We start from the raw sequence: 14531 nt of genomic DNA, 5'->3' as shown, positions 1-14531 counted from the left end.
CGGGGCAATAGCCAATAGCTTTCATCTCTTAATATATTCTGAGCATGCGTGGCACTTTGTGTGTCGGATTTGTGTACACACGATCGGAATTTCCGACAACGAATTTTGTTGTCGGAAAATTTTACAGCAAGCTCTCAAACTTTGTGTGTCGGAAATTCCGATGGAAAATGTGTGATGGAGCCCACACACGGTCGGAATTTCCAACAACAAGGTCCTATCACACATTTTCCGTCAGAAAATCCGACCGTGTGTACGGGGCATAACAGTAGCCTTTACCCTAACAAAAGCTCTCATTCACCCTTCTGTTATATCTCACCCTAACACCAATCCTCACCCTAACCCCAACCAAAATTCATCTTTCAACTGAAGTCAAAATTTGCATACTGCCTATTTTTCGGGATCTGCCCATTGTTTTGACCTGTGATTTTGCCCCTCTTCCTTATATGGTCAGTCTAAATTGTCTGGAATTTTGCTGGCCTTACTAAAAGGGAATTTCCATCTTTAGAAGACTTGGCAGGTACAAGCTCACCTGCAACTTTTTCTTTCTTTGCAGCTTCCATGTGAGCCTTTAGGCCATGCCTGCGTTAGCGTATCATACAGCCCAGGTCCTGTTTCTATTGCCCTGGGGTGGAACACACAGCAGAACTAAAATAATAGATCAAGGAACGAAAAAAAAACGCCTGTCGTGCCTGAACTAGGGGAAGGTGTAGACTGTGCTTGTTTTCATGCTAAATTTACCCCTTTGGCTGATGCTTGCTTCTAATAATGATCTGTTCAAGATCAGACATGCAGTTGTTTGGTGTCTAGGTGTATTTATCGGGAGCAGCAGGCAGCGACAGATCAGGTACACGAGGAATGTCCTGCATGCTATTGTTCCCGGGACACTCCCAGAGACACATGCCAACACAAGCAGACCCAAACCGGAGCAAAGTGGCTACATGATAGTTACTGATACATTGCAGCGATATCTCTGGGACAATTGCCTTCATTCTGATTAAATGGCAACAACTGCTAGATAACCCTTGTGCTTCCTGGGTAGAAGTTTGTCTACTTAAAGTGAAAGTGAACCTGTCATAGTTGTCACCATTGCAGATCTCCTTTGGAATGATGCTAGCCGCCTGGTAATTATTATTATTATACAGGATTTATATAGCGCCAACGGTTTACATAGCGCTTTACAACTTGAGGGTAGACAGTACAAATACAATACACTTTAATACAGTAGGAATCAGAGGGCCCTGCTCCTTAGAGCTTACAATCTAATGCCGCGTACACACGGTCGGGATTTTGGTCGGAAAAAATATATGACGGCTTTTCCGACGGAATTCCGCTCAAGCTTGGCTTGCATACACACGGGTCACACAAAAGTTCGCTGAACTTTCGACCGTCAAGAACGCGGTGACGTACAACACTACGACGAGCCGAGAAAATGAAGTTCAATGCTTCCGAGGCATGCGTCGAATTGCTTCCGAGCATGCGTAGGAATTTTGCGCGTCGGTATTGCTACAGACGATCGCAATTTTCGGATAGGAACTTTTTCCGACCGAAAAATTCGAGAACCTGCTCCCAATCTTTTGCTGGCTGGAATTCGGCCAGCAAAAGTCAGATGGAGCGTACACACGGTGGCATTTTCCGACCAAAAGCTCTCATCGGTCTTTTGCTGGCCGAATTTCCGATCGTGTGTACGCGGCATAAGAGGGAAGGTCAAGAGATACAAGAGGTAATAACTGTGGGGCGATGTGCTGATGGAGAAGATAAATGTACAGTTGTTAGGAGGGGGCCGGATAGGCTTCTCTGAAGAGGTGAGTTTTCAGGAATCGTCTGAAAGTGGATAAAGTAGGAGAAAATCGGGCAGATTTTCGGACAATTATGCTGACTCTCTGGTTTCCATACTCTGTGATCTGTAGCATATGTGCAAATTAGGAAGCTGAAAAAAAGATCCTTATCTCTATACCGTCCCCGGTGAGGATTCTGGGACCATTGAGCCTGTTTTAGATACAAGTTTTAGCATGGAGGAACACGTGTGCAGAGATTTGTTGGCCTGTAGGCATAGGTGTTGCATTAGGGTGTGCATCTGAAAGTTCAAACACAAATGCCTGTGTATGTGTGTATATATATATATATATATATATATATATATATATATATATATATATATATATATATATATATATATATATATATATACACACACACACTATATTACCAAAGGTATTGGGACACCTGCCTTTACAAACACATGAACTTTAATGGCATCCCAGTCTTAAGCCCCGTACACACGATCCGATTTTCCAACGGGAATTGTGTGATGACAGGCTGTTGGTGGAAAATTCGACCGTTTGTATGCTCCATCGGACAATTGTTGTCGGATTTTCCTCAGACAAATGTTGGATGGCAGGCTTTAAAATTTTCCACGGACAAATGTGTGTTGTCGGATTTTCCGAGCGTGTGTGTACACAAGTCCGTCGGACAAAAGTCCACACTACAAACACGCATGCTCGGAAGCAAGGACGAGCCGGAAGCGGTCGGTCGTTTAACTGGTCCAAATCATTTGGTGGAGGGGGGATTATGGTGTGGGGTTGTTTTTCAGGGGTTGGGCTTGGCCCCTTAGTTCCAGTAAAGGGAACTTTTAAGGTGTCAGCATACCAAGACAATTTCATGCTCCCAACTTTGTGGGAACAGTTTGGGGATGGCCCCTTCCTGTTCCAACATGACTGCGCACCAGTGCACAAAGCAAGGTCCGTAAAGACATGGATAAGCGAGTTTGGGGTGGAGGAACTTGACTGGCCTGCACAGAGTCCTGACCTCAACCCAATAGAACAGCTTTGGGATGAGTTTGAGTGGAGACTGCGAGCCAGGCATTCTCATCCAACATCAGTGCCTGACCTCACAAATGCTCTTCTGGAAGAATGATCAAACATTCCCATAGACACACTCCTAAACCTTGTGGACGGCCTTTCCTAGAAGAGGTGAAGCTGTTATAGCTGCAAAGGGTGGGCCAACTCAATATTGAACCCTACGGACTAAGACTGGGATGCCAATAAAGTTCATGTGTGTGTAAAGGCAGGCGTCACAATACTTTTGACAATATAGTGTATATATATATATATATATATATATATATGTATATGCAAAGTAATGCACTGGGGCCCCTACCAGGAAGATGGTGACCTGAAGCACGGGGGGGGGGGGGGGGGGTGTTAAATTTTACTGCCATTGACCACCAATGCAGGGGAGGTCAGGGTCAGTGAAAGTTAATTCCCCATCTGCATTAGTGGTCATGGCAGTGAATGTTAACCCTTTTCTCAATTACAGCCCTCTCCCCCATTGTGATCACTTACAGTACATGATCACCGACTCCTGGCCGGGACTTTGCTTGTACTGGGGTGGAGATAACTCCGCCCAGAATGCACTCTTCCTTTCTGTGCCAGCTCACCACACCCCCATGCCACTCTGCGTGTTGGGCACCATCTAGAGTTGCCACCTCATCCCTTTAAACCTGAACACATATGAATTACACACGTTCTGAGGCTAATTAAATGCAGATAAGGCACCAAGTGAGTTTAATTACCACCTTAATCAGCCACAGAACCTGTATAATTAATATGTGTTCGGGTTTAAAGGGATGAGGTGGCAACCATAGCACCATCTAGTATTTCAGCTGTCCCCAGGGCTCCAGTTCTGGGACATAGGTTTGAACAGAGCGATAATGCTAATGTGCACGGGGGGATTAGGGTGTGCCCAGGCACACCTGGCACATCCTGTGTGCACGCCCACTTTTACACCTACTCTCCATTCACACCTATCGTATTTGAAATGTGTGGGGGTTTTTGCACACTTATCGCGCATAGGGCAGCCCATTTCTGCCTTAACACAATGCACAAAGTAAATGCACTCTTATGCCCCAAACACACGGTCGGATTTTCCGACGGAAAACGTTAGATGAGAGCCTTTTGTCGGAAAATTCCGACCGTGTGTAGGGCTCCATCAGACATTTTCCACTGCAATTTCCGTCGCACAAAATTTGAGATCTGGATCTCAAATTTTACGACAACAAAATTCCGATCGTGTGTACACAATCCCGACGCACAAAGTGCCACGCATGCTCGGAATCAAGCAGCAGAGCCGCACTGGCTATTGAACTTCATTTTTCTCGGCTCGTCGTACGTGTTGTTACGTCACCGCGTTCTTGACGTTCGGAATTTCCGACCAACTTTGTGTGACCGTGTGTATGCAAGACAAGTCTGTGCCAACATCCGTCGGAAAAAATTCATGGATTTTGTTGTCGGAATGTCCGATCAATGTCCGATCAATGTCTGATCAATGTCCGATCAATGTCCGATCGCATGTACGGGACATTACAAAGACAAGACATCATGTGATACACAGAGATAGAAAGATTAACAATACAAGAAGTTTCACACCCTCTGCAGAACAAATACTAGGGAATGCTATATGAAAGACATGGGGGGGGGCATATAATTAATTTTGGGGGGCCATTGCCTCCTACGCCCACCCTATGGTGCCAATGTGTATTCTTGAAGACTTGCATGGAGTGACCACACACCTTTTACTTTCAGTGATAACTTTTCCTTTTATTTTCATTTCTTCTCTTCTGTTGTAGGACAATGCAGACACCTGGGGAATGTCCACCTGTGAGGAGGGTTCAGAGATCCCCTGTGACTCCTGGAACTTGTAGGGTTTTTCCATAGAGCAAAATGGAGCAGGTTTACTGGAAAGTTTTTTTCTTACCGGTAAATGGTCATTCAGATTTTTCATTAGTAAAAGTCAGCCTGTGTGTACTGATCGCGGAGACAGTAGTCATTGTAATATTTGTGCAGACCTGAGTCAATCTTTATTCCATCTGTCATCCTCAGCGCGAGATCTCCAACCATTATGTACAGTGTATAACATGTTCAAAGAGGAGCTGTACCCACGTTTTGGGTGGAGTGCTGTAAGCTTTTGTCCCTCCCCTCTGGCGTCTGTACTGTCTGGGGACCATAATGCAGCCAGTGAAGTCACAATTCCTAATTTGCATATTTATTCAGGTTCAGTGACTTATGCCGTGTACACACGATCGGAATTTTCGTCGGAAAGACCTTGGATGGTTTTTCCTGACGGAATTCCGCTCAAGCTTGCCTTGCATACACACGGTCACACAAAAGCTCTCGGAACTTTCGACCGTCCTGAAGAAGGACTAAACTATATCCCGAAACGCGTTGGGTGTGAGGAGAGTTCTTTTCATGTATCCACCTCGTATGGTGATAGAAACGAATTGCTTAGATATATCAATGTTTCGTTACAATTTTTTAAACATTGTTTATTCATAAATAAAATTTGTTTGCTATTATATTGTTGCATATTTTGGTATATTTTTACATAGGACATGACTAAGTGCCTTAAAAGTCGACCCAGGGGAACCCTTTTTGTATGTATCTTTATTATTGGATGTGGTACTGTTTTAATAACCTAGGTTTGCCTTTCGTCTTTTCCTTATCTCAAGAACGCTGAGACATACAACACGTACGAGGGCACTAGAAAAGGGAAGTTCCATACGAAGCGCGCCACCCTTTGGGCTCCTTCTGCTAATCCAGACCGAGCGCTTCCGTCTCGTGCTTGTTTCCGAGCATGCGTGGTTTTTTTTGCACGTCGGAATTGCATACAGGCGAATGGAATTTCCAAAAAATAGAAAACCTGCTCCCGATCTTTTGCTGGTGGAAAATCTTGCCAGCAAAAGTCTGATGGAGCATACACACGGTCGGAATTTCCAAACAAAAGCTCACATCGGACTTTTGCTGGCGGAAATTTCCGATCGTGTGTACGCGGCATTAGAGAGCGCAGAAACCAAGGGAATCAGCATGACAGTCAGAAGAAGGAGTGGGGGCCAAAATGGCAGCCTCTGTACGTCCCTCATGACTAGGGTTGCCACCTGTCCTGGATTCACCCGGACACAGGGGCGGACTGATAACTCATGTGGCCCCCGGGCAATAGGAGATTATTGGTCCCCCAGGCAATCAGAGATTATGGGGCCACACAGTATACCCACACACAGTATACAATCACACAGTATACACACACACAGTATACACACACACAGTATACACAGACAGATGTAAAAAAAACACAGATTTATACATACTGTCTCTGGTTTTACTGAGGCTGGCAACCCTGATGGGGCCCCCTAGTGACCCAGGGCCCTCGGGCAGTGCCCGAGTGGCTCAATGGTCAGTCCGCCCCTGCCGGTCCAGTCCGGGTTTTAAATTATGTGTCCGGGGTTTCAGGTGGACTGAAACCCGGACACATTATTCAGACTGGGCTGTGGCTCCCCAAGTAACCGAGATAGTCGCACACAAATCTGTTGCCATCCGGGAGCTGTAGGCGGCTGTCTGGGGACAGGTTTGGCATCACTGGGGGGGGGGGGGGGGGGGGGGCAGAGCGATGATGTCAACAAGAGCAATTTGGCCACACCCACTGTTCACTGCGGCGTGTTATGCACCCTGCATTACTACTCTCCTTGGGGGCGCCCAAAGGTGTCCCAGGCCGCTAAAATGTTTGGGTTTGGCTTGAAGAAAAGGTGGCAACCCTAGGAGAGCCACAGAACTAAATTTGCCTAACCAAACCTTCCAGCCTATTTGGGAGAGTGCTACACATCTTTATACATCTGTCATATTGGAGGTATAATCTTTTGAGGTCCTGCGATGAGACACTATTGTGCACAATGAGCCCAGGTACGTGTTAGAAATTATAGTATGTACTACTGACAAGCTTTTGCCTACTATCACCCTCCAGTACTGGTGGAGCTAGGCCAGCACGCCACTATCACATTGATCAGTATGCAGCTTGTGTTTAAAGAGTGCATGTCCAAGCATGTCCGGACAACCTTCTCAATGTTACGACTGGTATACAGACCATACATCTGTATGTAGAAATGAGATTTATATGATTTTACAATCAATAAAACAATCAAATCTCCTAATAACCTCAAGTGGAATGATGTACTTTGACCCAAGTAGAGCGTCAAGCAGTTGTTTAGAAGATAAGCATAGCAAAAAAACGTTGATGCCGTTAAGGAAATTGAGTTGCCGTCTCGCACCAAATGATCGTATGTGACCGATGATGCTCACCATTTTTATGCATCATTATTTTTAATTCATTTAAAGCTATGACTTTATTTATTAACAAAATCATCAAAACCTTCAACTGTATTCACACTTTGAAGGCAACACACAAAATAGGGAAATGCCCCCCACGTTCTTCTGGTCGGTGTAACATAAAGGGGGTCGAAAACACCACAACTTTTTGATCGGAAAAACGAGAAAGGCTCTTTACAGGTACGGCTGAAGTTTTGAAAAACAAAAACGGAGGGCGCACTGGCCTTGTGCATTACCTTTATAAATCCTTTTACACAGTTTGTCAGTCAGGTTGAAAAAAGACACAAGTCCATCTAGTTCAACCATAAATAAATTAATTAATTAATTAATTAAATAAAAAATATCACACAATCCCATATACCCAATCCTATACCCACCGTTGATCCAGAGGAAGGCGAAAAAACCCCCAGAAAAGCAGGATCTAATTTTCTACAGCAGGGGAAAAAATTCCTTCCTGATCCCAGAGAGGCAATCGGATTTTCCCTGGATCAACTTTACATATAAATGTCAGTACTCAGTTATATTATATACATTTAGGAAAGATTCTAGGTCTTTCTTAAAGCAATCTACTGAGCGGGCCAGAACCACCTCTGGAGGGAGTCTATTCCACATTTTCACAGCTCTTATGCCCCGTACATACGATCGGACATTGATCGGACATTCCGACAACAAAATCCATGGATTTTTTCCGACGGATGTTGGCTCAAACTTGTCTTGCATACACACGGTCACACAAAGTTGTCGAAAAATCCGATCGTTCTGAACGCGGTGATGTAAAACACGTACGTCGGGACTATAAACGGGGCAGTAGCCAATAGCTTTCATCTCTTTATTTATTCTGAGCATGCGTGGCACTTTGTCCGTCGGATTTGTGTACACACGATCAGAATTTCCGACAACGGATTTTGTTGTCGGAAAATTTTATATCCTGCTCTCAAACTTTGTGTGTCGGAAAATCTGATGGAAAATGTGTGATGGAGCCCACACACGGTCGGAATTTCCGACAACATGGTCCTATCACACATTTTCCGTCGGAAAATCCGACCGTGTGTACAGGGCATTACTGTGAAGAAACCTTTCCGTATTTGGAGCTGAAACCTCTTTTCCTCCAGACATAAAGAGTGCCCCCTTGTCCTCTGTGATGACCGTAAAGTGAATAACTCAACACCAAGTTCACTATATGGACCCCTTATATATTTATACACGGTGATCGTAACCCCCCTTATTCTCCTCTTCTCAATAGAGAATAAATTCAGTTCCTCTAATCTTTCCTCATAGCTGAGCTCCTCCATGCCTCTTATCAGAAGGCATTTATTGAAGAAATAAAACAAATGTGTACTCACAAACAGCATATGATATTAAGCTCATCAATCTCCACAGTGGTCCATATTGCCTGGTCCACCATACCAATCCCAACATGGTGAAGACACTTCAAATGGATGACGCATTTCGAAGGTAGGTTCCCTCTTCAATAGAGCTTCCTCTGAGGGGACCTACCCTTGAAACGCATCAGCCATTTGAAGTGTACTTCCCAGGTTGGTATCGGTAAGGTGGACCAGTCGATGCGGAAAACTCTTTTATTTTTTCAATCAAAGGATTTATAAAGGTAATCCTCAAGGCTGGTGCTCCCTCTGTTTTAATTTTTCTAGTGTTCCTTTTGGGTTTCCCCAGTCCTAAGGGGGCTGCAAAGTCTTGCTGAGGTTCAAGCTGTTGAAGATATAAGCTTCCCCATTTCCAGAACATCTACCCTGAGCGCAGGAGGTTGCTCCTTCTATTTGCACGTCTAAAGTTTAACCACTTGCTGACCGAGCTACAGTGCGGCTGTCCAGTTCTGGGAGGGCATCTATTGACGTCCTTCCAAAACCCCCCGCGTGCAATCGGGCGCTCTCTGTGATCAAGGTAAAGGGCCAATTACAGCAGCCCTTTACCATGTGATCAGCTGTGTCCAATCACAGAGCGCTCTCTGTGATCAAGGTAAAGGGCCAATTAAGCAGCCCTTTACCATGTGATCAGCTGTGTCCAATCACCGGGCGCTCTCTGTGATTAAGGTAAAGGGCCAATTACAGCAGCCCTTTACCATGTGATCAGCTGTGTCCAATCACCGGGCGCTCTCTATGATCAAGGTAAAGGGCCAATTACAGCAGCCCTTTACCATGTGATCAGCTGTGTCCAATCACAGAGCGCTCTCTGTGATCAAGGTAAAGGGCCAATTACAGCAGCCCTTTACCATGTGATCAGCTGTGTCCAATCACAGCTGAGCCCCTGTAAACAAATGCCAGGTATCAGCATTTTCTTTCCTCAGCACTGTCACTGTGCGAGGAAAGAAAAGCCGATAATCAGCTCCCCTGTGACAGGTACATAACAAAGGGAAATTTGGGACTTTAAATGAAGCAGTAAGAATGCGGAGGAAAGAGTACAAAGGTTTTTTATTTGTAACATAGTCACGGTAGAGGAATAATTTCATATATATACACATATAAGTTGCACAAGATATAGGCATGATAAATAAAAGAATACACATAGATGAACACATATCAAAATGGATACATGATGGTAAAGATAATTACATATAAAACAGTAATATGGCCTGCAGGTGCCAAGGGTGGCATGCCTGATAACTGTATCTGTGAGCACATGATATAAATATATGACAGGACATAAATGGTATAGCTGTAGCATCAGATGTAGCTCATAGCTCGACGCGTTTCGTGAATATGTCTACTCATCAGGAGCAGATGCGACAGTATGCTGTAGAATATATAAATATAGTAAACCATACTCTGTATAGAGAGGGATGAAAAATAAGTAATATTTTAGTATGAATATTTGGCCAAGCACACTTACCAAAAGGGGCAGTGAGTACGGCATGCGGTAAGTGGCACAAGGTGAGCCAGTGACAGGGGACATTTACATTGATACTCAGGGCACTGGTCATCAGTGGATCCCCATCAGTACCCTGATTATCAGTGGATCCCCATCAGTACCCTGATTATCAGTGGATCCCCATCAGTACCCTGATTATCAGTGGAGCCCCATCAGTGCCAATCAGTGTTCATCAGTGCTGCATATCAGTGCCCATCAGTTCAGCCTCATCAGTGCCCATCAGTGCAGCCTCATCAGTGCCCATCAGTGCAGCCTCATCAGTGCCTCCTCATCAGTGCCTATCAGTGCAGCTTATCAGTGCCTATCAGTGAAGCCTCATCAGCACAAATCAGTGAAGAAGAAGCATTACTTATTTGTAAAATTTTATAACAGAAACAAAGAAAACTTTTTTTTTTTTTTTAAATGTTTGGTCTTTTTTTATTTGTTTAGCAAAAAAAAAATCCAGTGGTGATTAAATACCATCAAAAGAAAGCTCAAAAAACGGTAAAAGTTTCATACTGGTACAATGTTGCATGACCGCACAAGTGTCATTTAAAGTGCGACCGCGCTTAATACGAGGGAAAATGCTAGCAAAACTTGGATGAATGGGGTACTGCATAGAGGCTGCGGAGTACAGCCATTTGCAAATGAATACAACTTAAACCGTGTGATATTTACTCACCTATACGAGGTTTCTAAATGTACAGGTTACCTTTTCCTATGTACTTGTTTTTTATGTTGACGAACTGAAGTGTAATACCATACTTTCATGGATATGCTTCTTACTTTGCAATAAAAACCGTCTGATTTAAAAAGAAAAAAAAAAAAAAAAGTGCGACAGCGCTGAAAGCTGTAAAATTGGCTTGGGCAGGAAGGGGGGTAAAAGTGCCTGGTATTGAAGTGGTTAACAAGCGTCATTTACACCGCAGTCCGCTTGTTCAATGTGTAGTTTTCCAAAATAGTTTATATTTCTCTTTAGTAGGCTCTGGTAACATGAAAGCATTCACAAGAAAAATGCAGCAGGTTGTGATTTAAACGCACGTAAACACACCATGGTGTTAACTAGGCTCTTTGAAATACACACATTTTTCTTGTTTATGCGTTTGTACTGCAATTAAACCGTACGCGGTGTAAACGACCCCTAAAATATTGATTTTGTTGGGGTTTTTTTGTATCAGATCCATTGTGTGGGCTGCTATTGGCCAGCATTCCACAAGCAATCATTCCTCATTATATGGGTACCCTAATCCTGCAGCAGAAGGTTGCCGTTTTCGTAAGGCGTTCGCCTCAGCTGGGTTCAGATGCTTGTGGTGAGCCATTTGTCAGAAAGCTTTTGGGATCAGGAATTAGAGAGCGAGGATCTCCTTACCTTTCCCTGGCTTCATTTATGAATGAAGCTGAAGCTAATGTTTAGCAGCCCTGTGGGTGTGACAGTGCGTGAGTGCAATCCCAGACACATGAAGGAGACCAGTGACTAAGCACTGGGAGGAACTGCATTCCTCTACTCGTCACTGGAGGGTTGGGAAGGAGTGGCGTGAGAAGTGACATAAATTCTAAGCTATCTCCTCATTCCTCTCATTCACACACCTAGCTGCAGAGGCAGGCACAAGCCCCCTCAAGCTCCCAAGACTTACGCTCTGTCCCCAGGACCGCTCCAAACCACCAAGCTCCCAATACCAACAGTGGACCAGCGCCCAAGCGATTGCCCTCAAACAGCAGCCCAACAGAGAATGAAAATGCAGGTCTCCGATGTGATCATGGAAGGCGAGCTGGAGAAAAGGAGCGACAACCTCCTCCAATTCTGGAGGAAAAAGCTCTGCGTCTTGACCAAAGAGAGCCTTAACATGTTCGCCGACAGCCAAAAGAGGAGCAAGTGCAAGGAGCTCAAGTTCCAGACCATAAAGAAGCTGGATTGTGTGGAGAGGACGGGCAAATACATCTACTTCACCATTGTCACCATGGACAACAAGGAGATAGATTTCCGCTGCCCCGATGAAAGCAGCTGGAACGCGGCCATCACCATGGCTCTGATCGACTTCCAGAACAAGAAAGCCCTCCAAAGTTTCAGGGAGCGACAGAACAGCGAGAGGAGGGTGGCTCCATGCAAGTGATCCAATGATCCTCAAGCATTAACCCTATGGAACAGGTGAGAACCGGTTAACCGTCAGTCCTTACCATGAGCGAATTCCTCCTTTATCTTTCCATCTGCCTATCATGGCCTGTATTGCCCACCACGTATGGGGCAAACCTCGCCTCTCCAAATAACAAATTGAACATTGACAATGAAACTCATATTGTTCCTTCTGTTGCCTATCAACGTCCATCTGGTCTTCTACGGATAGGCAACTTTTGACTTTCTAAATACTTTTAAGGTCCAAACCATAATGCAACCTATAGCTCTCCATCTGCTACCAGTCACATTTCCTATTACGAAGGGGACAACCTTAGTTTTCCCCCAAAACATCCAATTTACAAGTCACTCTACCAAGTCACATTTCACCTAATAGCATGGTAGCAACCCGTGTCCCTGAGTCACTTGTGGAACTACATGTCCAGGCATGCCTCGCTGGGGCTTAAAGTAGCACATTAGATGGAAAGTCAATGGTCGAATCAAGCTCTATAATTAAAAATACTAAAAGCTGTTTCAGTTGCCCCTACAATTTCTCTGTATTTGATATTCCATATGTTAATTGGTGGAATCCAATAAATTAGCAGAAAGCTGGAGTCTTTACAGCCAAGCCCAAGCCTCTGGTTGCTCAACCCTTCAAACTTTAACATTCTTATATTTCAATTTGAGCAGCCATTACTAATTTCAGTTACCTGCCGTATGAGTCCTGCCCAAATTTAGGTAAACCAAAGGCTTGCAATTTTGTACATAAATTGAAAAAATTAGCAAATTCTTACATAATTATTATTTTTTTGTTAATTTCAAAATGTCAGGGTGCTAATACCTTTTTTTTTTTTTTTTTTTTTTTTTTTTTTTAACTCAAAAGTAATTTCATCATTTAGATCAGTATTTTTGATACAAAAATAGATTTTAGAAACAGTAAGAGAGGCTTTGTATGCCATGCAATTTTATGCCGCGTCAGTCACTTGAGGAAGTGCCGGTAACAAAAAGGATCTAGCAGCACGCACATGCTACAGGAACAAAAGCCGGCAGCATGTCTAGTTCGCTCAGGAAGGGTCATAGGGAAATTCTATGCATATTGTACGTGATTTTCAATCCTAAATTAGAGAATTCTACGCCTATTTTTAATTTGTTACAGAATTATGTACTAAATTAGAGAATTCTATGCATATGTTTGGGTTTTAGCAACATTGAACAATTATTTATTCCATTTTATTTATTTATTTGAATTGTAAAAAACAAAAACAAAAAAAACCATCTTTTTTAAATATTCCATAAAGTATTTTTAAATATTTTTATTTATATTTTTAAAGAGTTATAACGTGTATTTTAAATAATATTAAATATTAATATAAAATAATAAAAATAATAGTAAATTTTGCTTCAGTTTTTAAAAGCAGGAAAATGTTTTGCTCTTTCATGTCTTAGTTACCTAAAATAGAAACATTTCATAACTAAAACATTTACCTAATACAGTTTAATTTAATTTCTAAAGGGTACTAATTAAAGAAAAGGTTGTCTACTGGCTTTTAAATAATAAGAGAAAATTTTTATACATCTGTGTGGAATTTTGAAAATTAAATATGAAATTAGAATGTTTTTTTTTTTTAATTGGACATTTTAATTTAATCATTATCCTTTTTTTTTTTTTTTTTTTACCCTCATAGGGTCGTGATTAATGGACCAAATGCACGCGGTTGCCGGGAGAGGCTCATGAGACAGGAAGTGATTGCCTTATAAGGACAAAGCAAGTTGAATGACAATTGTTTGAGCTCCACACACTGGAGTTTTGTCCAAGGAGCTGACGCTTGATGAACAGAGAAGATGGATTATCCACGCGATTAGTGTTATTTATTTATCCGCGGACAAAAAAAGCAATACGCAATACGAACCGGACTGAACCGGGATAATTTATTCCAAAGTTCTTTATATATTTGTATTTATTACAACGCGCTTTCCTTCTTAATATATATATTTTTGTTGTCGAGACCAGTAATTTCGGAATAAATGTAATTTGAAAATGTTAACTTATTTTATTAAATCTTTATTATAAAAAACAAAAACATTTTTTTTTCATTTGTTAGATCTGTAGAGTTGTGTAATAGGTCAGTAAATGCTGAAATTTATAATAACTGTGGGGGGAGGGGTTAGGAAATGTATGTTACCCATAGCAACCAGATTGTCGGGGGAAAACAATGATGAAGCAATCTGGCTGCTATGAGCAACACATTTTACTTTGCACCAATCATTTTAAAGAACCAAGACCACTATTTTATCTTCTGGAATTAAAAGGTAAAAGCGTATTTTTGATTTTGGTCTAGGGCAGGGGTGTCCAAACTTTGTAAACAAAGGGCCAGTTTACTTACTTGGGGGGGGGGGGCGGACTGTTG

The 14531-nt window shown here is 42.8% G+C and overlaps 1 protein-coding gene across 1 annotated transcript; it reads left to right on the top strand.

Annotated features, from left to right (window-relative positions):
- The first annotated feature begins 11582 nt into the window (after positions 1 to 11582).
- Positions 11583 to 14168, top strand: PHLDA2 (pleckstrin homology like domain family A member 2). Its single transcript, XM_073604143.1, has 2 exons — positions 11583 to 12159; positions 13809 to 14168. The coding sequence occupies exon 1, from the start codon at positions 11744 to 11746 to the stop codon at positions 12122 to 12124; it is 381 nt and encodes a 126-aa protein (XP_073460244.1). The 5' UTR covers positions 11583 to 11743; the 3' UTR covers positions 12125 to 12159; positions 13809 to 14168.
- The last annotated feature ends 363 nt before the right edge of the window (positions 14169 to 14531 follow it).

Source organism: Aquarana catesbeiana, linkage group LG11 (assembly GCF_042186555.1).
Source record: "Aquarana catesbeiana isolate 2022-GZ linkage group LG11, ASM4218655v1, whole genome shotgun sequence".
NCBI lineage: Eukaryota > Metazoa > Chordata > Amphibia > Anura > Ranidae > Aquarana > Aquarana catesbeiana.
Note: the sequence above shows the minus strand (reverse complement) of the source record. Positions and strands in the feature narration are given on the sequence as shown.